This window comes from Megalobrama amblycephala, linkage group LG2 (genome assembly GCF_018812025.1).
Source record: "Megalobrama amblycephala isolate DHTTF-2021 linkage group LG2, ASM1881202v1, whole genome shotgun sequence".
Lineage (NCBI taxonomy): Eukaryota > Metazoa > Chordata > Actinopteri > Cypriniformes > Xenocyprididae > Megalobrama > Megalobrama amblycephala.
In genome coordinates, this window is record NC_063045.1 from 24,819,661 (window position 1) to 24,846,949 (window position 27,289).

Genomic DNA, 27,289 nt, shown 5'->3' on the forward strand with positions numbered 1-27,289 from the left:
AGAGGGGTGAGGGTGCGGGGAGGAAGAGGAAGAAGAGGCCAAGTACATAGGCAGATCCCTGATGAAATCAGGGCTACAATTGTGGATCATGTTGTCAATCACGGCCTCACAATGGCTGAGGCCGGTCGAAGGGTGCAGCCAAATGTTGGGAGAACCACTGTAAATTCAATTATTCAAACATTTCGTCGGGAGAACAGGTGTGTATAAATGGACAGTAATTCAGCACTAAACAATCTGCACTGCACTACTGTCATCGTATCATACATGAAGCTTGCTGTGGGACTAGAACTTGTCACTGTACATTTTACATTTAGACGTACAGCTTTACTGCATCACACATTTAGTGTATTGTAGTGTACAGTAGTGTTACAGTAAAGATTTGCCATATGTACTGCAATATTGTTTACAGTTGTGCACAGCTCTACCCAAAGGGAGTTTATGTTTGTTGCAAATAAGGGTGTATTTTTTCTTTTGCACAATGCTGTGAACAAATTAGAATTGCAAAGAGCATATGCAGTAAAAATGTGAAACATACATATTCAGTGTCTTGTACTCAGTTACCTCACTAAATACAGTAATGTGTAACTAGGTTTTGCAGTTTGTACTAATTGTTTTGAGAACTGCATTAACTGTTGTGCAAATGTAAATAGTGATGTGAGAAATGCACCAAAGCGACTGAGAAAAACTGTAATATTAGCAGAGGGACCGACAGCAGCACTGGCTGCGAGATACGTGTGGATGTGCCACAGCCTGAGAGACAGCAGGTGAATGTATGGAATGTGTGTCTGACCTCAGTGTGTTTCCCTACCGTCCACCACAGTGACCCTCCGTACGTGTGTGTGTATATATTTGTTTAACCACTGTGGTAACAAATGTTCAGACATGTTCTATTGTGTTTACACTGTTAATTTAACTTTAAGTTATGTTGTAATATTTGATAGCATTATAATATTTGATATTATTTTCTTCTATTATACAGATGTTTTTATTATTGTTTTATGTATGCTTTGGCAATATTGTATTATTTACAGTCATGCCAATAAAGCAATTTTGAATTTGAATTTGAATTTAGATAGACAGACAGACCGATAGATAGATAGATAGATAGATAGATAGATAGATAGATAGACAGACCGACAGACAGACAGACAGACCGATAGATAGACAGATAGATAGACAGACCGACAGACCGATAGACAGACAGACAGACAGACATACAGACAGATAGATAGATAGATAGATAGATAGATAGATAGACAGACAGACCGACAGACCGATAGACAGATAGATAGACAGACCGACAGACCGATAGATAGACAGACAGACAGACAGACAGATAGATAGACAGACAGACCGATAGATAGATAGATAGATAGATAGACAGACAGACTGATAGATAGATAGACAGACAGACCGATAGATAGATAGATAGATAGACAGACAGACTGATAGATAGATAGACAGACAGACAGACAGACCGATAGATAGACAGATAGATAGACAGACAGACCGATAGATAGACAGACAGACAGACAGACAGACAGACAGATAGATAGACAGACAGACAGACAGACAGATAGATAGATAGATGATAGATAGATAGATAGATAGATAGATAGATAGATAGATAGATAGACAGACAGATAGATAGATAGACAGACAGACAGACCGATAGATAGATAGATAGATAGATAGATAGATAGATAGATAGATAGATAGATAGATAGACAGACAGACAGACAGACAGACCGATAGATAGACAGACAGACAGACAGACAGATAGATAGATAGATAGACAGATAGATAGATAGATAGATAGATAGATAGATAGATAGATAGATAGATAGATAGATAGATAGATAATATAAAATTCCTATATACTGTCAGATTCCCAGATAGACAGACGGTTAGAAAGAAAGAAAGAAAGAAAGAAAGAAAGAAAGAAAGAAAGAAAGAAAAAGAAAGAAAGTAGATACATAGACTGACAGATAGTTTGTGCTTGTCAGATTAAATAGGTGGTGGATGACGAATGGTTGACGAGTATTGGAGGCGGGATTTTACTGAGGAAGATGTAGCTGCGGTCATGGCTCCCAGACCGCGTATCCCAGTGCAATAGTAAATAACTTCAATGAAAGGAAATGCATTGCATCTGTTTATAGCAGAGAAACGCATTTTTAAAGATACATATATTGCAATTTTAATTTATAACTGTAGCCTTTTAAATCTCCCTTATATGCGAGCGAGCTATGGATGTGCAGGTTGCAAACCATTGCAGCATCAAGTCTGCAGCGAAACCGAGCAGCCCGCAGAATTCAGCTGAATGCGGGAAAGAAAACGCACCAAAGAAGAAATCCCGAACGAGAAGAGGCAAAAGAGGGAAGCGACGGAGGGGCAAGAAGGCCAACGAGCCTCCGCCGTTTCTACCACCGGAGGTAAGTAGGTATATGTTCGCGGATGCTAACCATTAGCCAGCGGAGATGATACTGTGTATATCAATAAACACAATAGAATTTCGTGTATAACAGTCCCTTTTCTACATTATACTTAATTAGGATATTTATAACAGCAACAATGTGTTATGCTGCTCGCGAAATACTGATATTTTAAATGCACAACTTTCGCCAAAATATCGTACAGTTATGCTACTGTAAAATCATAATAAATTAAGAAGTTTTCAGGGGTTTTTTTTCTTTTACATTTTGTTTTCTTTTTGGTGACAGTTAGGCTAGTGAATACTAATTTACTGCAGTAATACTAACAATTGTATGATTTTAGTTTGTTAGAGAAGGCTAAGACCTTCACAGAGAATTCACAGTCCAAAATGTAACGTTACATTTTTTAAGGCGAGAACAGATATTTACATTATGTTAGATAATAGTTATAAAACGCTTTTTACGTTAATGCAGTGCCAAATAAATACATTTTATGCATTTATTATTCATTTCAGAATTTTGTTTTTAGGACTTATTTTTGCAATAATGTATTTAAAATTTTATTTACTTGAATATTTTTCCCCCCAAAATATCTTCATGTTTTTAGGCTGAAGAGGGAAACATTGAATACAAGGTACACAAACCCTACAGTCACAATCTGATTAAGTGAAATTGAAGTTCAACTTGTAATTGTGTTGATTTATATCATCCCAGTTCATCCAATACAGCATATTCATCCTGTCTTTTTTCACCCAGTTGAAGCTGGTAAACCCCACGCAGTATCGCTTTGAACACTTGGCCACGCAGTTGAAATGGCGACTGCAGGAGGGCCGGGGGGAGGCGGTGTATCAGATTGGGGTGGAGGATAATGGTCTGCTGGTTGGACTTACAGAAGAAGATATGAAAGCATCGCTTAAGACTCTTCGCAGAATGGCCGAAAAGTATGTGTTCAATTTGTCATCCAATTAGTTAAAAATGAGCTATTATGCTTTTTTACAACTTTCTTTAGTGTGTAATGTTGCAGTTTGAGCATGACAGTGGTCTGCAAAGTTACAAAGTCACTCCAAGTGGAGTTATTCTCTATATCAGTGCTCACTGTTTCTGAACTCCCTGAAACGTCTCCATTGAAGTCTTGATTTTTCTTCGGGGAACGAACACGCAATGCTGGGTAGTAACTGATTACATGTAATCTGGATTTTGGTATCAGATTCCAAAAAATGAAGTGTCTTGTAATTAGATTATATTAGGTTAATGGCCTCATGACATGCAGGTAAACAAATAAAATATTACCCTGACGTAATGAAATATTTAATGCACTTTATTGTTGTTGATAACAAAGAATGACAGAGAACACTGCATTTTCAGAAGCAGGGGTTTCATAGAGTGCTGCAACAATGTCAAATATGTGGAAAAGTAATGTGTTGAACATTCAAGCAAGTAAACCTATTCTAGTAGACCCCAAAAACAAAATCAAGACTTTGTTAAAATGCATAATATGGCCTCTTAATTCTTTAATGTCAATGTGTAAGAAAAGGCTTATAAGCGTGTTGTGACTCTGCGCAGGGTTGGAGCTGATATCACACTCCTGAGAGAGAGGGAGGTGGACTGCGACAGAGCTCGACGGAAAATCGCAGAAGTTCTTGTGAGGAAAGTTCCAGATGACCAGCAGGTTAGCTTGTGATGCCTCAAATAGTTTCCATTTAATTTCCATTATGAATTGTGTTTGTTGTAATTTTAGTCATATGACGTTTCAAAAATGTAGCTCGCACATACAATGACCTGAAATTCCTGAATAAAATTTTATGAAATGTTTTAAATTTTAGATAATAAATCAATAGATAAATAACTTATTGGAATAAAATAATCTTTTATTATTTATTATAAAATACTAAAAAAAAAATGTACTAAAGATTTACATTTTTTTCTACTAAAAAATATTAAAATAAAAAATTTATCATTTTCAAACAACATGGTAACACTTTACAATTAAGGTTTCATTTGTTATCATTAGTTAACTACATTACTTAAAGGGTTAGTTCACCCAAAAATGAAAATTCTGTCACTAATTACTCACCCTCATGTCGTTCCACACCTGTAAGATCTTCGTTCATCTTTGGAACACAAATTAAGATATTTTTGATAAAAACTGATTGCTCAGTGAGGCCTCCATTGCCAGCAATAACACTCCCTTTTTCAATGCCCAGAAAGCTACTAAAAACATATTTAAAACAGTTCATGTGACTACAGTGGTTCAACCTTAATATTATAAAGCGACGAGAATATTTTTTGTGCACCAAAAAAACAAAATAACGACTTTATTCAACAATACCTAGTGATGGGCAATTTCAAAATACTCTTCATGAAGCTTCAAAGCTTTACGAATCTTTTGTTTCAAATCAGTGGTTCGGAGCGCGTATCAAACTGCCAAAGTCACGTGAACTATTGAAGTTTCAGAATACTTATGCTGTAACGAAGCCTTGTTTACTGAAATCATGGGATTTTGGCACTCTGAACCACTGATTCGAAACAAATGATCTGTAAAGCCTTGACGCTTCATGAAGCAGTGTTTTGAAATCGCCCATCACTGGCGAATACATTGTGGAATAAAGTCGCTATTTTGTTATTTTTTGGCACACAAAAAGTATTCTCGTTGCTTTATAATATTAAAGTTGAACCACTGTAGTCACATGAACTGTTTTAAATATGTTTTTAGTAGCTTTCTGGGCATTGAAAAAGGGAGTGTTATTGCTGGCGATGCAGGCCTCACTGAGCCATCGGATTTCTTCTTAATTTGTGTTCCGAAGATTAACGAAGGTCTTACGGGTGTGGAACAACTTGAGGGTGAGTAATTAATGACATAAATTTCATTTTTGGGTGAACTAACCCTTTAACATGAACAACACATATAGCAATACTTCTACAGCATTTATTAATTTTTAACTTATGTTAATCTCAACATTTACTTATATAGTTGAATGAATACATGAATGAATGAGGCATTTATATTATAGCACTTTCTTTCATACTACTGTACACCGCAGTGCTTTACAATCATACCAGTGGTTATTTATAAGATGTTAACATTAGTTAATGCACTGTGAACTAACATGAACTTAAACATTTGTATACACTAACATTAGGCTAATAAATGCTATAAAAATATATTGCTCATTGATAGTTCATTTTAGTTAACCCTTTAAACCCGAAGTGTACCACCGGCGGTACACCACCACCCTTGAAAAAATTCATAATCAAATTACTAATCATTTTAAAGCTTAGAAACTCAGCTTTTTTTGATAAACTCTTAACGAGTGCTGAGTAGTTTCTCTAAACCGGAGTGTACCTCTTTCAGGCGCCACCTAGCTACAAAAAAATTTATAATTATATTTTTCAAAACTACTACCTTGATCAACACAAAATAGGTGTCATTTGAAAGTTTAGTGTCTGGACTTTACAATCTAATGTAGCAAATTCGATTAACTCCTAAGTAGTGATGAGTTATTTGCTGATAAAAAAAAAAAAAAAATGTTTTCATAATTTATTAAATACTTTTGTCAAAAACATCATACAGCTCAGATAATCATGTGTCATATGTCATTTGAATTGTCTCATGGAGTAGAATACAACAAGCATAATTGTTTTGGGCTTTGACTAAACGTGAGCGAGTTTTTGTACGTGAAACTATGCATACCCATATGTAAATAACATACAGATGAGGCATTTATGTCACGTTTTTGTTCGTAACTTCATGAAACATGTTGCAATTGTGAAAAATCATTGATTGTGCACATCATTATTTACAGTAGATTCTCACGATTAAAATGAGTCCAAAATCAACATAATCCAATGCGTTGATCACAGGTTGATATTCCTCACGGAGTTGCGACAGATAACACAGAAACACAGGAACTAACTAAAATAAAATGTAGTTTTCATGTGACTGTTTCGCTTATAACTTCATGAAACATGCATAGATCGTAGAAAATGGCACTACTTACAGAGGATGCTCCCGATTGAAATGAGTCCAAAATCAACATAATCCATTGTGTCTTTCACCATTCTCACACGTTTTTGTATTTTACACAGAGACGAAAACTGAATCTTTTTTAAAAACTTGCACCCTGTTTTCAACAGTTTGCATGCTGTTGTCGTTTAAATGAACTGCCAAAATGCATAAAAAGTTTTCAGTTTTTATTTGAAAACGGTGTCGTGTAAACGGCCTCTAATAATGTATTCTGCGTTATCAAATTGTTGTGTGTAGTTCCTGGATCTTCGTGTGGCTGTTCTGGGTAACGTGGACTCAGGGAAGTCAACTCTGCTGGGGGTGTTGACACAAGGCGAGCTGGATAACGGACGTGGTAGGGCAAGACTCAACCTCTTTAGACATCTGCATGAGATTCAAACCGGACGCACGTCCAGCATCAGTTTTGAGATCCTTGGCTTCAACAGCAAAGGAGAGGTGAGACAAATATTTAAAACGCACAAGTATATTTTCATTTCTGGTGCATTTTTTCAATAGAGCTTTAACTGGGATTTAAACCAACAACATCCTACTTGCTAGCGTATATGTACTGTATGTTGGTTTGAGAAATAATTGTAATAATAATCTTTTAGGTCGTAAACTACAGTGACTCCCGTACAGCAGAGGAGATTTGTGAGAGCTCTTCTAAGATGATCACATTTATTGATCTCGCTGGTCATTATAAGTACTTGAAGACCACCATATTTGGCTTGACAAGCTACTGTCCAGACTTTGCCATGCTGGTGGTGGGAGCCAATACTGGCATTGGTTAGTATTTATATACTTATATTGATTTAAAAAAGATTTAATGAATAAGCCATTAAAAGTTAAAAACCATTAAAATTGGGCGAATTATATTTGCAATAAATTCAGTATTATAATTTAATATTTATTATAAAATATAGTTTTTTATTATAAAATATAGTTTTTTATTATAAAATATAGTTTTTAATCAAATATGTACACCACTGTTGAAAAGTTTTTGTAAAGTTCTTTAAAGAAGTTTCTTAAGACTGCATTTACTGTAGCCTATATGATCAAAAATACAGTGTAAAAATTGAAATGTAATATTCCTGTGATGCAAATCTAAATTACTCCAGTCTTCAGTGTCACATGATCCTTCAGAAATCATTCTAAAATGCTGATTTGCTGCTTAAGAAACATTTCTTTTTTTTGTGGAAACTTTGATACTTTTAGATTTTTTTACATCAAATTATAAATCATTAAACCACCCCGAAACCACCCACATCAACCAGCTGTACTTTGAACAAATTTTGTGTCACAACATTATTCTCATTCTTTAAAATTCTCTCAGCTGGCACAACCAGGGAGCACCTGGGTTTGGCGATGGCGCTGAAGGTGCCCATATTCATCGTTGTGAGTAAAGTGGACCTCTGTGGAAAAAGCACAGTGGAGAAAACGGTCCGTCAGCTGGAGAGAGTGCTCAAACAGCCCGGTTGCAACAAGGTCCCCATGGTGGTGGCCAACCCTGATGATGCTGTCACTGCTGCACAGCAGTTCGCACAATCCTCCAGGTATTTTGTGTATGAGAAGAGAGAGGTTATTATATGGCTTTATTGCACTTATAAACGTAGTCTATTTTTTCCTGACCACTTTAACCTTCTTTCTGAGCCTTTCAGTTAAACAGGCTGTTTTTGGTGTTGTACCTTTAAGATTTAAATATGTAAAAATTAGTACCTTACAAACTACCCTACTGCTGACAGTTGTTCAACACACTAGTTTGTATATGTGTGTGTGTAATGGTGTGTCTCTCTCCTCACAGTGTGACGCCCATCTTCACCCTCTCCAGTGTATCTGGGGAGAATCTGGACCTTTTGAAGGTCTTTTTCAACATTCTTCCTCCTCTGAGCAACAGCAAAGAGCAAGAGGAGCTCATGCAGCAGCTCACGGAGTTCCAGGTACACTCACACTCTAACCAACATGCATATGTTGTCTTATTTCTAGATGTCACTTTAATATCAAATTGATGTGTTCTTACAGGTGGATGAGATTTACAGTGTTCCTGACGTAGGGACAGTGGTTGGTGGAACACTGTACAGGTCAGTCCACATCTGTTGTGTCAATCTTGTCTGTCTGTCTTTTTAATTACTGTGGAGCAACCACTTAACAATGCACTAGCAACAACTTATTAAACCCTAGCACCACCCTAGCAACCACTCCAAAGCACCTAGCAAAGCACCCTAAGCACCCTTTGAAGCAACTGTGTTTTAAAATGTGTATTTTAGTAAAAATTCTACTGCGTTCCATCTGTTTGATTCCTATGCGCCCATCGGAGCTCATTCATTGAATTCGCTCGCTTGTTGTCAAAATATGCAAAATGGAAATGAACACCATAGCAACACCCTAGCAACCACTCAAAACAACTACCTAAAGGCCCCGGTATACTTCAAACGAAATAGAAGAATGAACTGATGTGACGTCATTTCGAACAAAATCAGGCCAAAACGAAGTTTGTTTTGTGTTCTTTTTGGAAGTTCGAAACGGCTTGCCAAAGCGAACTTTCAGGAAAAGTTCACTTCAGTTGCAAAACACCTTCGTACTACCATTGGTCCGTGATGATAACGTAATAGCAGGTGTGCTCTGAGGCTTAACTCCGCCTTAACTCGCATGGGACGCGTCTTTGATTCATTTCGTGTGTTTGAGTTTGTTGAGGTAAGACCTCCGTGGGTGAAAACATGAACACATTGGATAGCCGTTTTATAGTACAAAATGTAGTTGTGCTTGTAAAAAAATGAGGCACTATCACTGTTTTTCATGTTTGATACTGTAAAGCTGCTTGATTTTAAGCAATCTATTGAATAAAGTGCTATATGAAGACGTGACGTGACTGGAGTGCTAATTTGCAGAGCTTGTGCTAACATACCCATGTTGTTATGATCAGACGCTTTTCTTATGCTTTCTATAATAAATGCTTACTGTTTTCTCATTTTTGTTGTGTTTATTTTGTTACTGAGAAGAAAATGCACGGCACATATTTACATATTCATCTAACCGTCGCTCTCAGCAGTGTGGGCGGTGTCAGACTTTCGTTTACAGTATATCGCTGGTCATGAATTTCGAACTTCGTTTTACCCCTAAAAGAAGAACGAAAAAGAACTTTGTTTGAAGTATACCGGGGCCTTTACTACTACCTGCTACTTAACAATGTTTTAGTATTGTAGCTATTACTTTTCACCCACTTAACATCACTCAAGTACGGTGGCCCAGTAGTCCACAACACAACGGAAACAAGCCACAACACAACGAAATAAAGCCACAACACAACGGAATAAAGCCACAACACAATGGAAACAAGCTACAACACAACGAAATAAAGCCACAACACAACGGAAACAAGCCACAACACAACGGAAATGCTCCCAACCACTAGGGGGCTCTCAGAGCTCGTTAATATTAGTATTCCTTGCCACTGTTCTATAAAGTCGACAGTCTTACAAAGATATCAATTCCATGATTAGTTTTAAGTATGTAAACGTTGTATATCGACATGAAATATTAATTCAAAATCACTTGAGTGCACAATCGCTTCATATTTATACCTGTGAATGATTTGACGCGCTACCACGGATGAAGAGAACGTCTGACAATTCCACCAAGTGGTTAAATCGTATAATTTGTATTCATTACAATGACTTTGTTTAACATTTAAAAACAGACATGTTCAAATTCCAAAGCTTGTTACTTCCTGTTGGTAAGACTGACAAGCTTTGTAATTTGAACATGTCTGTTTTTAAATGTTAAAAGTAATTTTAATGAATACAAATTATACGTTTTAACCACTAGGTGGAATTGTCAGACGTTCCCTTCATCATTCACAGTGGTAGCGCGTCAAATCATTCACAGGTATAAATATGAAGCTATTGTGCACTCAAGTGATTTTGAATTAATATTTCATGTCGATATACAGTGGTTATATACTGTTGAAACTAATCGTGGTATTCATATCACTGCCGACTCTATAAAACATTGGCAAGGAATACTAACAATACCGAGCTCTGAGAGCCCCCTAGTAGTCGGGAGCATTTCCGTTGTGTTGTGGCTTTATTTTGTTGTGTTGTGGCTAGATTTCGTTGTGTTGTGGCTTTATTCCGTTGTGTTGTGAACTTATGTTTGCTTTTTTTAATTTCGTTGTGTTGTGCACTACTGGGCCACCGTACTCAAGCAATCTTCCAGAACACCCAAGCCACAACAGAGCTTTAAATTTCAAATCTATAATCAGTAAATATTGAATCTCTCTTCCCATAGTATTCAAACTACATAATGGTGTGATCACATTTGCACAGTTTTGCAGCAAAAAAGGTCCATTGCCTATTGTCAATAATGTAGTGATGTGTGAAGCACAGATCACAGATAAGTCACTTTCAAACCAAGCAGCTTTCTGTTGGTCGATGCAGCAAATCCTTGTGACCAACTTAAATATGTTGCATGTAGAAATCTTTCACCCTGAAATCCCAGATCGCATGGATTCCTATTGAAATTACTGGATTTCATTATCAAAAATCTGACAAACCATGGCCAATGTGACTGCAGCTTAAGGTCCATATAACCTTCACACTTCGAGGCTTTTTCAAACCAATCAATATTCAATTTGTTTTGACCAACTTTCCTTTTCTAGTTGATAATTGACTTTCCATTCACACGCAGTGGTGTGTGTCGTGAAGGAGACCGACTGGTTGTGGGTCCCACCGATGATGGGAGGTTCCTGAGGTTGAAGGTGTGCAGTATTCACAGGAATCGCTCTGGCTGCCGCGTGCTGAGAGCCGGACAGGCTGCCACGCTTGCGCTTGGGAACTTCGATCGCTCTTTACTGCGAAAGGTCTCAAATGAGAGCAATAGGAGAAAAGACTTTACATAGCCATATTTTTATAATGTCTTTCTTACTTTCTTTTTTAATGAGTTTTTGTGTTTTTAGGGTATGGTCATGGTGAGTCCTAAAATGAACCCTACAATTTGCTGGCAGTTTGAGGCCGCCATTGTCCTCCTGTTCCACGCCAAGACTTTCCGCCGTGGTTTCCAGGTCACAGTGCATGTGGGGAACGTGAGGCAGACAGCCACTGTGGAGTGCCTCCTTGGGAAGGTGTGGATTTTTGCTTTCTGATATTAAAGCAGGGATGGGCAACTTTGGTCAAGTTTAGCTCCAACCCTGATGAAAAACTCACCTGCCTGTAGCCTTAGCAGAGATGGTGTTATTTTTGGGAGATATGAGGGTCTGTGGCTCTACCATTAGAGAAAGCATAACGGCTGACTTGGATCATGTGTGCCTTGATAACCAATTACATTACAGCCTTGACGTCACTGAATTTCGCGACAGTCAATCACTGTTACCCCTTTTCCACCAAGGCAGTTTGAGTGCTGGTTCGGAGCCAGAGCCTAATTTCAAATCAGTTCTTTGTCTTTCGACACACAAAGCACCAGCTCCGAACCAGGAAAAGTAGTTCGTAAGTAGCACCAAAACATTGCTGGGCTAGAAGTAAGAACCGCTTGCGTCAGGGGCTGGGGGCGGGGTTACCGTGACCAACAAGAAACTTGTGACCGCCATTTTTGAAATAGCAGCTCGATTGTAATCGCCGTCTATATACAAAGGCGAGCCGTGTTTGGATGCCGATGTAGGTTCGCAAAGCCATGAGCAGCAACAGTAGTGAAACATCCGCGATTGTTGATAGAAGGCTTGTTCGAGATGCATCGGAGCAGCGCAGACCGATTCGGTAGATGCCGTGGATCCGCGGGAGTGTTTGAAGAGCATACGACTCTTGCTTTTGGATCGTTCTCGCGGTGCTTTGATGTCATGCGCCGATCGATCTGCGAGAAGCCGACGCATCTCGAACAAGCCTGGTGTGTTTGTGTTTGGCACTGCAGTGCTAGCTTTGCTGTGAAATATGAGACGTATACAGTGATGTAAGACCTGGCTCTGTGCTGGCTCTCTAGCCTGTGGAAAGACAAACCGGTTCTTAGAAGGCTCGTCAGTTGAACCAACTCCGAACTGGCCCTAGCACTAGCTCTGAACTAGCACCCGGTTCGTGCTGGTGGAAAGGGGGTATGTTTGCGGATACAATAGAAAAGAATGAGAAGTTTATTCAGTGTAGTGAAGCCTCTATTGATATCCATTAAAAAAAAACAGGCATTACCTTTTTTTTTGCTAACCTTGCAGGCCACTCCAGGACCGATGTTGCTCATCCCTGAGTTAAAAGAATCATGTCTTTACAATAGTTGACTTTAGTTCTTCTGTGGAACACAAACAGTGTTCTGAAGAGTGTTTGCATATCATCACATGTATATGTGTGTATTTGTCCTCTAGGAGGAGCTGCGGACAGGAGAGAGAGCCGTAGTGTGTTTCAGATTCTTGAAGCACCCCGAATACTTGCGCGTGGGAGCCAAACTGCTCTTTAGAGAGGGGGTGACCAAAGGCATTGGACACGTGACGCACCTCCTACCCTCCACCCAGAACCACGTGCCTGATCAGAACCGCAACCAGAACCATAGTTAGACATGGCGGGAGTGAGACCATAAGTCAAAAGAGGACATTTGATTGCAGATGCAGTCACTTCCTGTCCTTGCCTTGAGTTTGCATCCCCTAGTTTTATCATGCACCTTTCATTTCCACTCAGATTGTAGATTTGCCTATATTAATTGCAGATTTGCCTGTGTGTAAATGCTCTCGGTTCCTGTGACATTTGGAGGGTTGTGGTACAGTGATTTAATGATTAGAGTTTATGTCTGCTGGGTGTAATGGTGCTTGGAACCCTCTCCTATTTTCGCACACCTTACATTAAAGCTGGCTGACCTTGAGTGAAGCATGTGGGATTTCAAGTCACAAGGTTTGGTATCTGGAGCAGATTTCTGCAGGAAAAACTCCTGTCTGCAGACTGCTTTATAGATGGGAGAACAATCGTAACATCGGAAAATTAGTTTTGTCAGCAGTAGTATTACTTCTTCAGGATCCTCTGTAGTATTACATACGTACAGCAAATCTGGTGCACACTTTGAATTGGATTCTTTTTTTTAAACAAAGATTTACACAGAAAGGTTGGAAGCAAGAATCTTAGTGTAGACCTTAAACCCAAAGTATAATTCAGTTTTGATGGGAACGCACTGGCAGAGTGTGCGCTATTTTTTGTTCTGACCAAATAAAAATGTTGTACTTTTTTAAACTAGATTTTGTCAGGTATCTATTAACCCCCTCAAAAAAACCCTAGCTCAAAAATATTTTGATCTGTTGACTGTGCACAGGCCATGGAAGGTGTTCAGCTTCACTTTCATGTTCATTCAAACAATTCTGTCACAAGTCTTGCTGTGTGTTTTGGTGCATTATCATGCTAACACATGCCACCCCCTTCAGGGTACAATGTTCGAACCATTAGGTCCAGTAATCCTCGGCAGTGATGCACCCGTCAAGCACAGTAGGGAATGCCATGATATTGCAGCCCAAACTTCACGGATCCACCCCTGTGCTACACAGAAAAATCAGGCTGTGCGCATACAGTGCACATGATGTAAATTTCATAATAGTTTACGAATAAAACCCAAGTATACTCTGGGCTTTAATCTGAGCTCACACTATGATTTTTATGGTCCTTTATGGTTGTTGCTTGTCAAAGTGTACAATATTGTAGTGCAGAGTTTGGTTCCAGTTGTCCTGTTGCCTGCTTGTAAGAGCTGTTGTAATGATGTGGCAAAATGTTGGACACTGCCAGAACTTTGTTGGAGACTAAAATTTTGTTGGAAAGGCAATTTGTAAACATTGGTGAACATATGTTACATTAAGTGATCAAAGTCTGACAATTTTGCCCAATTAAAATATTGAATGATTCCCAAAAATGGTCTTGAATGAAAGAATTGTGGCCATTATCTTACAGTATGAAGCTAGCTGTAATCAGAGTTTCAAATGAAAACAAGGTTGTAACAAACTTAAAGGGATAGAAATGAAATCCTACAAATGAAAATTATCCCATGATTTACCTAAAGCTGCTGTCCGCGATTTTTCCTCTTTGTCGCCATCTCTTGTTTCAAACCTGTAATTGCAGTCATATGAGGAACAGTTATCTGTACGTGCGTTGTACCTCGGCACAGCTCGTCAGCGTGGATGAATCTAATGTTTGCTGTCAGTCACCGCACCGGTGTGGATACTGTACTTCAGAATCACAGATTCTACGTCTTGAAAGTATGACCAATATAAGAATTTTCACTGGAAAATATCATCTGAACAAGTAACATGTCTGCCACTTTTGTTCTGACCAACTGAGGGGAAAAGTATTAGGCCTACAATAAATCACGCTGCCAATGATGATTAAATCTAACAATCGCTTAACTCGGATCATGCCAAACCGTGCAAATTATTATTACTGTTATACTTTGCTCTCAAATTGTTAATGTTAACAACATCAGCATTGCGTGACTGTGTATTTAGTGTATGTTAGCGTTACCTGTAGATTTCAATTTCTGTAGCCACTCCACAGTCCAGAGTGTTTTGCTTTTTGGCTACGGGTGAATCTCCAGTTGTCATTAATGATTGTCATTTGGACCTTTCTGGATTACAATCCGCCATCAAAATGATAAGTTTAATTATTTCAGCTGCTGTGAGAAAAGGCTATAAATGATCCGCTACCAGCAGCGTCCTCACATGATAAAACTGACTAACCTGGACTCCTTCCTTTCTGTTTACGGACGTGACGTAATGACGCACAGAGGAACTGCTGCATGCTCGAATTTCCCTGGAAATCCACCATGTCGCTCTTATTATAAAACATTATTACAAGCGTACTGTTGTGAATCGAGCTAAGATAATGAGATCGTTTTCAACACTGGCTGGTTATGTACTTGCTCAAAAATTGATTTTGGACAATTTTTAACCAAAAAAAGTTGCGGACTGCAGCTTTAACCTCAAACCATCCTAGGTGTATATGAATATCTTCTTTCAGATGAACACAGTCGTAATTATATTATAAAATATCCTGGCTCTTCCAAGCTTTATAATGGCAGTGAATGGGGTTGAGATTTTGAAGCCCAAAAAAATGCATCCATCCATCATAAAAATAATCCATACAGCTCAAGGTGGTTAATAAAGACCTTTTGAAGCGAAGCGATGGGTTTTTGTAAGAAAAATATTAATATTTTAAACTTTATAAACTAAAATGACTAGCTTCATCAAGCTTAGAAGCCTCTCGTGGTAAACAAATAGGGTTGTGCAACAAACTCAAGCTCGTCTTCTTTTATATCGAAATCCTCTGACATTTCTCTTTAAAATTTCTAATTTTATACTTCTAATTTGTGAGCATTTTTTTTTTTTTTTGCTCTATCCTCTGCATTTGTCATTAAGTCATGTGTCGGGTCAGGGGTTACTCTTCTGCCGCAAATTGATGTGTATGGCCATCTGCCGGAAGCTAGTTATTATAGTTAAAGATTTAAATATGGATTTTTCTTACAAAAACCCATCGCTTCGCTTCAGAAGGCCTTTATTAACCCCTAGAACCATATGGATTATTTTTATGATGGATGGATGCATTTTTTTGGGCCTCAAAATCTCACCCCCCTTTCACTGCCATTATAAAGCTTGGAATAGCCAGGATATTTTATAATATAACTACGACTGTGTTCGTCTGAAAGAAGATAGTCATATACACCTAGAATGGCTTGAGGGTGAATAAATCATGGGATAATTTTGATTTTTGGGTGAACCATCCTTTTAATGTGATAATGAAACAAAATGCACCAATTCCAATTGAATTGAATGACTACAGCCTTGTTTTTGTTCACGTAATTTAGTTTCTTTTCAGTGTGTTTGTAGGTATGATGGAATACCCCCCTCATCTTCAGGACAGAAGTGTTGCTCTAGGGTTGTAGGATCAGTCAGGCATGACTGGGTTTTAATAATCCTGATTACATTGTGCCTAATTATAAATTTATCTTCACTGATATGATTCCCAAAAAATTGTGCATATTGCACGGATGTTTGTAAGCAAATAAAAGCATGGTTTAGGTCATTTCAGATGGCTTACAGGCAGTGCCGTCCTTAGGGTGGTGCAACTGGTGTTACCGCACTGGGCCCCGCAGCGAACACAAGCGCCCAATGCTTGGGACGGTCCTGCTTGCAGGGTTAACTGAAAAATGAAGGCAGCTTTGTGTGTCCGGTATTCGTCTTGAGCATGCACAGGAACCTAGATAACGATTGTGTTGTGTGTCTCATTCACCTGTGCAGTTTTATTTGAGATACTGTGCAATTATTAAAACACTGAATGTATTGATATTAGATATAAATGAGTGACCATTTGAACTAATAATGTGACCGCTAATGTATAAAAGCTCATTTCATTTAAAAGTATTGAATATTTGGCATCGTTCATGAAACTTAAGCAGAATACAAGTACAAATTACCCGTAAAACCATTCTTGCATAGATTTTCAGATGAATGATGTGTCAAGAATGGTTTTACAAACATTTACAAACAAGAAATTCATTCTGCTTGTGTTTCATAAATGAGGCCCAGTTTCTTTCATAAATTCAGCTATTGGTCAACAGTGCATGTTGTGCTTACACAAATAATAATATTGTCTAAAGTGCAGCTGGTTAACCTTATTATGTTTGGGATGTATCTTCATTTCATGTATTTCTGAATTAAGGCTTCAAATGCCTGCACACCTGACGAGATATCTATTGCTTTGCTTTCAGTTCCTATGTAATAAAGAATTAATGGTATATTGTGGAAACCCTTTGTTGTTTGTGATTATTTTATTTTATTAAAGACATGGAATGGTAAATAGTAGTAAAAGCTCTTATCAGCATACCAGTATAGATGATTTTGAATCGTACCACGCTGGGGACAAAATATTTCTAGAGGAACCAAGTGGGGGAAGAATACAAAAAACAGCAAGTCACGAGTTTTGACAAGTTTTATTATGATAAATGAAAGCTGTCTTTGCGCAATAAATTGTTAATTGTTCACAGAACACACTGTTGTAGCGTAGCAGCAAGCACCATAAGGAGGTTTACGTAACATGGCATTATGAATAAAATAAAAAAGAAAAAAATATTATATAAAACTCTTATTTTACCTTCAAAAGATGAATGCTTTTTGTTTTGCACTTTGTGAAACAAATCAGCATTTGTGAATACAGAAAATTCCAGATGAAAAATTACCGCTAAATCTGACATCCTTTATATGAGATATAATACTCAGATGACTATTAATGCATCTGTACCATTCATAAATTCGTCATTCTTCTTTCACTTAACTATACATGCTTGAACCTGCTTGAAATGTGCATCTAAGTCTACCTGTTCTACCAAAGCCTTACAAACATGAAACTATTCTTATTTTTTCACAATGTAAATGTGATGCGGTCATCTTCAGAACGTCATTTTGCTCTGCAGAACTAAGCGACTGTTGAAATGATGCCTCTCTGGAAACGTCAGGCACGTCAGTGCTGATTTGGACTTTTTACGCAAGGCTCCTCTGTCTGGGCTTGATTCTGGGGTATAGCTACAGAAGAAAAACAAATATCAGCAAATGTATCAAGGATGTAAGGATGTCTGAGATACAGAGAAAGCTTTTAAAAAAATCTGGTTCAGAATGTGTTCGTACAAATGTACTCTTTTTATTTATATTGGTATTAATACATTTTTAAAAAACATACCATTTTTCGACAAAATGTTAACTACTGAGTTAAAAAAAAGTGCTGAAATATTCCTTATACCAGCGGTTCTCAAAGTGGTAGAAGAACCCTTGCGGTTCTGTGACCAATAGCCCAGGGGGTCCGCAAAATAATATGCTATACTGTATTTTCCAGACTATATTTTTAACATCTAAAATGTGCTGTGACTTGTATAATGCATTTAACATCAAATAAGCAAAAAATAGACATTTAAAGGTTTTTATAGACATATTTCTCATGTCTGTGCTACAAGGGACCCCCCTACCTTATACAATTATAATTGACTCAAATTTACTTTCTGCATGTTGGGTATACCTTACTGATTTTGTGGTTTGAAGATTTGGCAGACAAGTTTTTCAAATGAGCATCATATCATTGACCCATATGCATGCAGATGCAAAAAACAAAGGCATTTCCTTACCCCGAGAAGATTGCGAGGTATGTAGCCCTCATTGTCGGCACATCTTGCCCACCACCACTCTGTTTCTTCACTGTCCTCGCGTCGTAGGACAGTCAGGCAGTCTCCTTCTTTAAAGGACAACTCATCTGGGCTCTCTGCATCATAGTCCCACAGGGCATAAACGACGCCCCTGTTCATTATGCCCATCTTCTCCTGCACACCTGTGGAAAAACACCTCAATGCTACAGATTTACTGCAAAACCAGCTGAGCTAAAAAAAAAAAAAGTCCTGTGTTTCATAATGGGAGCACTGGTTTCTCACCATAGAGAAACTGAGAGCATTGGGCATATCCTTCTTCCATCTCCTCGCACTTGTCTGCCGCCGTCTGCATGTCGCTGTAGGTTGTGGCATATACGGCAGCTCCCGATTCCACCAGGAACTTACACACTTGCACGTTATTACAAGAAGCAGCGCAGTGCAGTGGAGTCCTAACAGAAAGAGATGTTTCAATTTGTTGCATTAAAACTATGGACAGAATTATCCTGTGCTTATAAATGTTGTTTACTCACCATCCATCGCTGTCTGCGGCATTCGCGTTCACTCCAAACTGCACCAGGAACTTTACAATTTCTGTGTGTCCAGCACACACAGCATTGTGCAGAGCAGTGATGCCCTCATCATTGGGCAAACTGGGATCGTCCACCTGGATATGACATAGAGACTTGAATGCTAACCTGTAATATATATGTCTAATTGTTATATTACTTACTAGTGGACCAAGTATGCAATTGATCTTGGTCTATTCCTCACCTCATATATGATCCTCTGGACGAGGTCGTACTCGCCCTCTAAAGAGGAGTCCAGCAGGAGGGCAAGGGGGTTAAAGCGCACACGCATCCCGTGGTTGATGCGCTCCGAGCCTGTCTTACGCAGATTTGTTCTTTTACCCTGAGAAACACAAGAGGGGGTGGATGGATAGATATTTGGTTATATATACACCTTATGTAGCCCCGCCCCTTTCAGCACTGCGTTCGTTGTGTTCGGTCTTCTGGTTTGTATTTCCACAGCCTGAAGATAAGATCTTATAGATTTATGAATGAACCTCTCACTTTAAAATCTTCCCGGTCTACTGACATCTGTTATGACATCCGCTTCAAACATTACAATGCTCAATGATAACTTTCGTAAACTCTACATTAAGTGGAAGCCACTTCACTAGATAATTACTCTTAGACAGCAATGCCTTTGAAATATACAGAGCTGCCGCAAAAATGGGAGTTCAAAGACAACATTCTAAATATGTCTGTGCACTTGTTTCTCTGCCAAATAAGGTCTATACTAGAAGGAAATTCTGTACTGTATAATTTATGCATTTCTTCATAAAGTAATTGGTAAAGTTCTTGGACATGAAGTAATAACACAAGGTGTTAGCCAGACATGAACTATTCTTTTATTCCACATATTAAAAGCCCATTGAGGGTCACTGGTTGCCACTTCTGCTCCATTTAAATGTTTAATGAGATCTGCGGTGGAGTGCTCAGAATCTTAGTGTGGCTAGTTGCTAAGCAACAGCCCAGAATGGATGGTTTGAATGGAATCTCTACTGACCTGACTTGTCTTTACCCTCTCTCTGTCTCTCCCTCTTTTTGTAAATGTAGCCATACTTGACTCAAATCTGTAAGCTAAAAAGTTAGAGTGCTCTATTATAGAGTTTTCAATAAAGACAAGGAACCTATCCTAAATATTGCCCTCTTTCCTTAAAGGGGGGTGTAATGCTATTTCATGTATTCTGACTTATTTACACCGTTAACGAGTTGGATTCTCATGCTAAACATGGCCAAAGTTTCAAAACATGAGTTGGACGCATGACGGAGTATTTCTGTTCCAAAAATTCTCTTCCAAATCGTCACAGGTTTCGGATTTTTTTTTTTTCAAATATTGATCTGAGTGACGTCATCGGAGGCAGAATTCCTTGTACGGGCACTTCTTCGGGAAGGGCGTGCACGCACACATCAAACAGAGCAAGAGAGCAAAAGCACACCAATCAACACGCGTCCGGGTTTACGGAAGTCGTCGGCAGCGCTGCACAGGTCACAGGACTGCACGAAATCAACAATGTCACCAAAGAAGTGTGTTTTTGGTTTTGAGGGAAAGATAACCTTGCTTCCCAAAGACCCCAGCGTTAAATGGAGCTGAGAGTTTTGTGCTCACGCATTACATTGATGCGCTCTCGATATTTGTTATTAAAACAACCATAGAAACTGATAGTTGCAATCGCGTTTTTATTGGTTAAAATGAATGGAGAATATCTCGTGTTTTTCCGTGGCTGCTCGAGCCATCAGGATCGGCGCTTATGGTTTCATAAACAAGGCACAATTCTACGCTGGATTTACAGATCGTTTGAAACTGAAAGATGGAGCGGTCAGAGCGATACTGATCCCGGTCATGAGTCGGAACAGCAGGTGGTGAATAAAACTGCTTCAAATGTCTATTGTTGGCAATAGGCACCTAAGTGCATATAATGTTAACAACACAAACGCAGTGAATTCATAAATTCATTATTCATCATTCATACGCTATATTCATTATAGTGAATCAAAAGTTATCCATGAATAATGCGATGGTGTATTGTGTTTAAATACAGTTGTTTAGCTGACCATTGATAGCTTGTAGACGATCTCTACACAAAAGCTGCGCGTAGCGCGTACTCGTGACTCTAGCTCGATTTACAGGATACGCCTCCAGGCACTCGGCTGTTTTCGTAATTACTCGGTACAGCATATGTATCTTTTATAAATATGATTAAACTAAAGACTTTTTGGAGATATGAAGGATGCATTACTACTCTATAGGTACTCAAGATTAACATGAGATTGGCAGAAACTGTGTGTGATTCCCCCCCTTTAAGGGTCTTTTTCCGAGTCTACATTTTGGAGCTTGTTGATTCATAAAATGACAAAAGGGACACCCTAGGGTCTCATGCACTTCATGGAAACACAAATAAAGGCCAATAGGGTGTCCTATTTGTCATTTTATAAATCAGCAGGCATCTACTTTTGTGGCCATGATACATCTTCTATGGACACTTTTGTCACTCAGGACTCCCTACATAATACAGGCTCTTTTGCGCAGAGCATTTGACTGTAATGGACTGCTTAGTGTTGAGTCAGTACCTGACTATGCTGAAATGCTTGCACACCTTAGCACAGCAAAAAAGATATTCAATTTTGACCTATCCATCAAGACCAACCTTGCTGCTGGGGTACTCCCAACAGTACACATTTTGGATGTCCACCTTATCTGACACACCCATTTGAGACCTCTGAGTCTTTACTATTGAATTGATGAGTTGAATTAAGTGTGTTTGATTGCTGGGTGTACTCTTGGATCAGAGCTGGGAAACACTGAGGTTCACAATAACGCCCAAATCAGTTAAAGTTTCCTGACTGGTAAAAACATGCCTGTTAAGGTTCACACTGACAGCAAAAAACACTGGAGGTAGCATAATCACTGTAAGGACAGTTACTAGGAGGTCAACTTCCTCAACTTTAATCAGGAGATGAATCCCATTCACTCCCATTGGTAGCTCTCTTGATTTTTATCCCCAAACCAGTATAGTGGAACCCCGCCCCGTAGACGATTCTAAAGATTTAATTGGTCACGTCAATCACTGTGCTGATTGCCTGCATAACACTGAAACAAATACTAAGCCTTAACGTTATCTAACCTCACTATAGCATTAATAGCACATCCTGATAGATAGCATTACTGTTTGTCATGAACAGATCCATCCATGATATTTGTGAACTGAGAACTGAATCAGTGAAATCAGAACTTTTCTTGACGGTATCTGCATGTAGTCAGCTGTGAAATGGGGTTTGAGCTTAAAGGGTTAGTTCACCCAAAAATGGAAATAATGTCATTTATTACTCACCCTCATGTCGTTCCACACCCGTAAGACCTTCGTTAATCTAAAACCGCCAAACTGCTGAAATCACGTGACTTTGGCGATCCGAACCGCTGATTCAAAACGCTCTGAAGCTTCCTGAAGCAGTGTTTTGAAATCTGCGCACCAAAAATATTCTTGTCGCTTTATAATATTAATATTGAGCCACTGTTCTCACATGAACTGATTTAAATATGTTTTTAGTACCTTTATGGATCTTGAGAGAGGAAATTGCTTCCTATGAAGGCCTCACTGAGTCATCGGATTTAAAAAAAAAATCTTAATTTGCGTTCCGAAGATTAACGAAGGTCTTGCGGGTGTGGAACGTTATGAGGGTGAGTAATAAATTACAGAATTTTCATTTTTGGGTGAACTAACCCTTTAACTGGTTTGAAAAAAAAAAAAAAAACTTTGTTGCCTCAACTCATGTTGCCTTAAATCAACAACTCTGAAATTTAAATTAAATCTATGGGCCACTTGGGAAGCTGCAATTCACTGTCAGTGCGAACATCTCTTCAGTACTCTATATGGTTGTGCCTTTAGTTTAGGGAATATAGTGGTACCTACCGGTGGTAGTGTGACCTGTCCTGTGACCTCTGGAGCCTTCATATTGATGCTGTCCTCCCCCGGTCCCTCCTGCTCTGTCATGCTGGGATATGGAGGCGGAGGGTAAGGTGGGTACTCCTCAACATAAGGCTCTGGAGCAGCCGGGCCATAGACTTCCTGTTCTTCCTTCAGCTGTGATTCCTTTGGTCCAGTGCTGGAAATGGTGCTGTCATCCAGGATAGGCGATCGAGGTGGAAGCGGTGGAGGCAACAGATCCTCCTCCTCTCTCTCACACTCGGGTATCGTAGTATCATGGTGTCCTTCCTGAGGTCTAGTGCCCTCATCAGCTACCGGCCTGCATCCATCCTCGCCTTCTGCCTGAAAGAAGGCAGCTGGGGTGATGGTGGTCTCCATGGCCGCCAACGTGGTCTTCTGGTAGAGGAGCTTCTGGATGTTGGGTCCACCGGGCCCCTCGGATTCTGTAATAGAGCCACGCTTTTTAAGAGGCCTGGGCGCATGGTGCAGTCTCTTCCTCAGGGCCTCCAAGTCAGCGTCGCTCTGGAGCCGATGGGAATTTGAGAGAAACGGGAGAAGTTTGGTTGGGCTGAGGGGCCGGGGAACACGTTCTGCCTCCTGGCCCTCAACAGAGGAGGATCCAGGGGCCATATTGTTGCCCTGGTCCACTTGGTCACCATCTAGACCTCCAGTTTTCTCAAGATGACTACTGTCCTGAATAAGGGACTGCTGCCCCCCACTGGATGGGATGACTGGTTTACCGTATACTGTGAGAGGAAAGGAGTGAGGATCAAGTACTTTATAAAAACACACATAATAAACATGCTGGGTGTCAATTGCTATTTATATTCCTGAACTAGAATCTAACCAATCCAAGGGTACTTTATGACTATATCCTCATTTAATATTTGTTTCCGTGTCTGAGCCACAAAGTGTACCTTTGCAGACAGGGCAATTTGCCTATGTGCTCCTAGTTTTTAAAGATATGCAAACTAAAGCTGGAACCAAATGACTACAAAGTTATGTAACAAAGAAATGAATACTTTCCCTCTCTTTGTGAAAACTATGAGCCCTACTCACTCTGGACAAAGCACTACTTACATTCTCATATGTACAATTTCGGTACACCCTAAAAGCACACATCACACTGTACACACTATACTAATGTACACGCATAATGAATGTGTACAGCTGTTAAGATTGTTGTGGCAAATAAAACTTTTGTGCCAAATACTGTCTCCTTGTTTTTAATTCAATTTTCAAATTTATTCCAACTTGCGTACTGTCTCTCCATCTGGTGTCTGCTAAAAAAATGAATAAACATCAACACTTATAAATATATTAGGAATACAGTGCAGCAGAGCAGTATCATGTCCACTTGCTGCAGTGTCATTCAAGGGCACAAAATGCCATTTGGAATTTCCCCAATATCTAAGTGAAATTTGACTTTCTGTTGTAATAATTAAGCAGCCTGGTTTAAGTACTACATCCAAATCAGAGGCTGTAATAAATCATTTTTTCTTAATTTGTTTATACCCTGAAGAACTTTAAACAGAACTAAAGAAAGATTTTAAACTTAAGAAATAAATAATTGATTTTAAGCTAAAAAAACCTGTTATTACAGTTTGACAACAAAATTAGTGTTTATAATGATGAGTAAATGATGGCAGATTGTTGGTTCTGGGTGAACCATTACTTTAATACTAGATTAAATTAGTCAGTATCTTCTTCGAAGTTGATTCTGTGTGCTTTTGTTGATTTGGCAGCATATCCAGTATAACATTACACCTTCTGAAATAGATACTTATCAATTTCAATCACAAGATACCTCTAAATTTGTTTGGGGTTACTGGTGTGGTAACGGTACTCACATCGAGGCTGTGAACGGGTCAGTGTACTTTGCCCTTGGTAACCCTTCCCAAGAGTGCTCTGTTGGGTGTACATGGAGTAGATGGAGCTAGCTGCCACCGTCTGAGGCTTGTGGAGTGTGGTGGTGGTGGAGGTCTCTTTCCCTGCTAAAGTATCTGATGTGAAAGGACGTACTGTTGCAGCAGGTAAGGTGTCCGGTTTAGGGGGCAGAGGTAGGGGTAAGGTGTTGTTGTGGGATGGAAGGGGCATTGGGGGTTTCTGATTGGCTGATCTGGCTTTGCCAGGGAAGGTGCCTGTGCTGTAAGGAGGTTTACTGAAGGTGGACTGGCCTGGTAGAGCAGGTTTGGGCTTGCTGGGTACAGGAGGTGGAACCTTCCCAAACGTTCTACCTGCAGACTTTGATTGAAGAGACATTAATGTTTATTTACTACATAATATCTTGGCATTCATTTATTGCAAATCTCTGAAAACTGTTAAATTTAGACACTCATTGCAGTACCTGGGCATCCCTCAAGAGGTCCTCACTACTCTGGTTCTTGCGTAAGGGCAATGGCGGTGGTCTCAAATCTGCCTCAGAATCTACAACAGATATTCAAGAAAACAGCTTAATCACCACTTCTGAAATTTAAACATTAATATTTCTCACTGGAGTAAAACATTGTCTATAGGTTTGTCTATGGTTTTATATAAAAGGTGAAGTGTGTAGTTTTGCTTATCCCAGTTTAATGGAGAGACAACTTCGAGTAAGCCATTCATGGTTAACTTCCCGAAGCGTGTAAACACTGTGACGCTATCAAAACATTGCTTTGTTTGTTTAAGCGGTGTGACATGTCAACTTCTGGCTCAACCAATGGCTTGAGTCTGAATGCAGGTTTTTAAAGGTTGGAGTGGGATGTGCACAATACCTTTTTCCTGAGATCCGTGACTGGTCATACGGGGAAGGGTGGAGGAGTGGACATGGGAGCTGCTGTTGTTTTCTGTATTGGAAAACAAATCTGACACCTTGGAGATCTTACTTGTCAAGAAACCAATACCTAGCAATAGAAGTAGGAAAAGATGAATAAGGGGTTATTGGTGCAATAGGCAGATACAAAAATAAATAGGGCTGGGAGAGGTATGATGGTATATATATATATATATATATATATATATATATAAATTTCAGATATATACACGCACTTGTGGTCGGTTTAGGGAGGGGTTTGGGAAGAGTGGCTGTGCCATCGGGATAAGCAGGCTTCACCAGAATCTCCTGCCTGGGAGGAACTGGAGGAGCTGGGGTGGTCTGGATGTACGGCCCAACAGCGGCAACCCTGGAAGGGCCGATGGACTGAGAGCTCTGCCCCTCAGATGGCTGCTGGAAGCGGAAGAGACAGAGAATGAGAGAAAGTATGTGCGTCACAAACTAAATTTGTGTGCTAAAAAGAACAAGAAATGTGAAAGTTATAAAGGTGCTCACAGGCAAGTTCTCTTTCTGTTGGAGAGCAGCTTTTTTCTTCCAGAGCCTCTCTCTCAGTTCAGCCACTCTTTTGTCCATGGTAGCCATTTCTAAGTTCCTCTTGTTTAGATTCTCTCTCTGCTGCTGGAGTTTGGCACTTTGCTCCTGATTTAATTTATTCCTCAGCTGTTGAAAAGAGAAAATCCCAGAACAAAAGAGGGACTGTTGAATTTTCTATGCAAGACTATGACTTTTCAATTCTTAGCTTTTTTCAAATTCTTCCATATTTTTTTTCCCCTCAATTTAAAAACCAAATTTAAAGCCTGAAAAGAGTATACCTGCTATATATATATATATATATATATATATATATATATATATATATTTTCATGTGTCCAAATACCACTGTATGTGTGAATAGCAAGACTGTGTTACAGCAAGCTGTAGACTAAGAGGAAAAGGCTACCTGAAGTTCTTTGTACAGTCTCTCTAATTCTCCGCTGGAACTCAGTCCAGCATCGTGCGAGACGTCCATTTTGCCACCACGTAACATGTCCAGTTGTCGACTCAACTCCTCAACCCTGCTGACAGCTACCACCAGCTCCCGCTGCTTCTGCTGGAACAGACCATTCATCTGCTCGATTTCCTCCACTACAGAGTGAGAAACATGAGGTATATCATTCACTTGTTAATTAACTTCTCATTCCCATAAGCAAGAACGTTTGTTGTTGTCTCTGTTGATTGATTTAGCCACTAATGGCATTTTTATATAACAGAAACAGTGGAATGAACTTTTCCATTAGTAGGCAAATGATCCACAACAAATTACATCTTTAATCAAAAAACATTTTTAATCATAAAATATGGATAAATGTCTAGCTTTCAAATTATACACCTCAATATAGATTATAATTAAAGTAAATCTGAATTATTCAGTGTAAAACCTAATTAGCTGA

General features: G+C 39.2%; 2 protein-coding genes across 3 annotated transcripts in view; one reads left to right on the forward strand and one right to left on the reverse strand.

The window, feature by feature from the left end:
* Positions 1 to 2,031: 2,031 nt before the first annotated feature.
* On the forward strand, positions 2,032 to 14,289 carry gtpbp2b (GTP binding protein 2b). The gene is made up of 12 exons (XM_048167709.1): positions 2,032 to 2,432; positions 3,040 to 3,066; positions 3,189 to 3,373; positions 3,996 to 4,101; positions 6,694 to 6,891; positions 7,047 to 7,221; positions 7,769 to 7,988; positions 8,237 to 8,372; positions 8,455 to 8,513; positions 11,119 to 11,290; positions 11,387 to 11,551; positions 12,770 to 14,289. Exons 1-12 carry the CDS (start codon positions 2,247 to 2,249, stop codon positions 12,956 to 12,958), a joined length of 1,818 nt encoding a protein of 605 aa, XP_048023666.1. The 5' UTR covers positions 2,032 to 2,246; the 3' UTR covers positions 12,959 to 14,289.
* A 3,050-nt stretch (positions 14,290 to 17,339) lies between these two features.
* tp53bp2b (tumor protein p53 binding protein, 2b) overlaps positions 17,340 to 27,289 on the reverse strand; it is a 33,648-nt gene continuing 23,698 nt past the window's right edge. The window contains exons 7-18 of one of the 2 annotated variants that reach the window (XM_048167727.1): positions 26,800 to 26,984; positions 26,355 to 26,519; positions 26,075 to 26,249; positions 25,801 to 25,929; positions 25,395 to 25,474; positions 24,898 to 25,291; positions 23,033 to 23,793; positions 19,330 to 19,467; positions 19,089 to 19,222; positions 18,841 to 19,007; positions 18,541 to 18,740; positions 17,340 to 17,947 (exon numbers count right to left, since the gene is read on the reverse strand). In XM_048167727.1, coding sequence (XP_048023684.1) covers positions 17,906 to 17,947; positions 18,541 to 18,740; positions 18,841 to 19,007; positions 19,089 to 19,222; positions 19,330 to 19,467; positions 23,033 to 23,793; positions 24,898 to 25,291; positions 25,395 to 25,474; positions 25,801 to 25,929; positions 26,075 to 26,249; positions 26,355 to 26,519; positions 26,800 to 26,984 — 2,570 coding nt within the window. In that variant the 3' untranslated portion in view covers positions 17,340 to 17,905. Of the gene's footprint in view, positions 17,948 to 18,540; positions 18,741 to 18,840; positions 19,008 to 19,088; positions 19,223 to 19,329; positions 19,468 to 23,032; positions 23,794 to 24,897; positions 25,292 to 25,394; positions 25,475 to 25,800; positions 25,930 to 26,074; positions 26,253 to 26,354; positions 26,520 to 26,799; positions 26,985 to 27,289 lie in introns of both variants that reach the window. The other variant, XM_048167720.1, reaches the window with a different exon arrangement.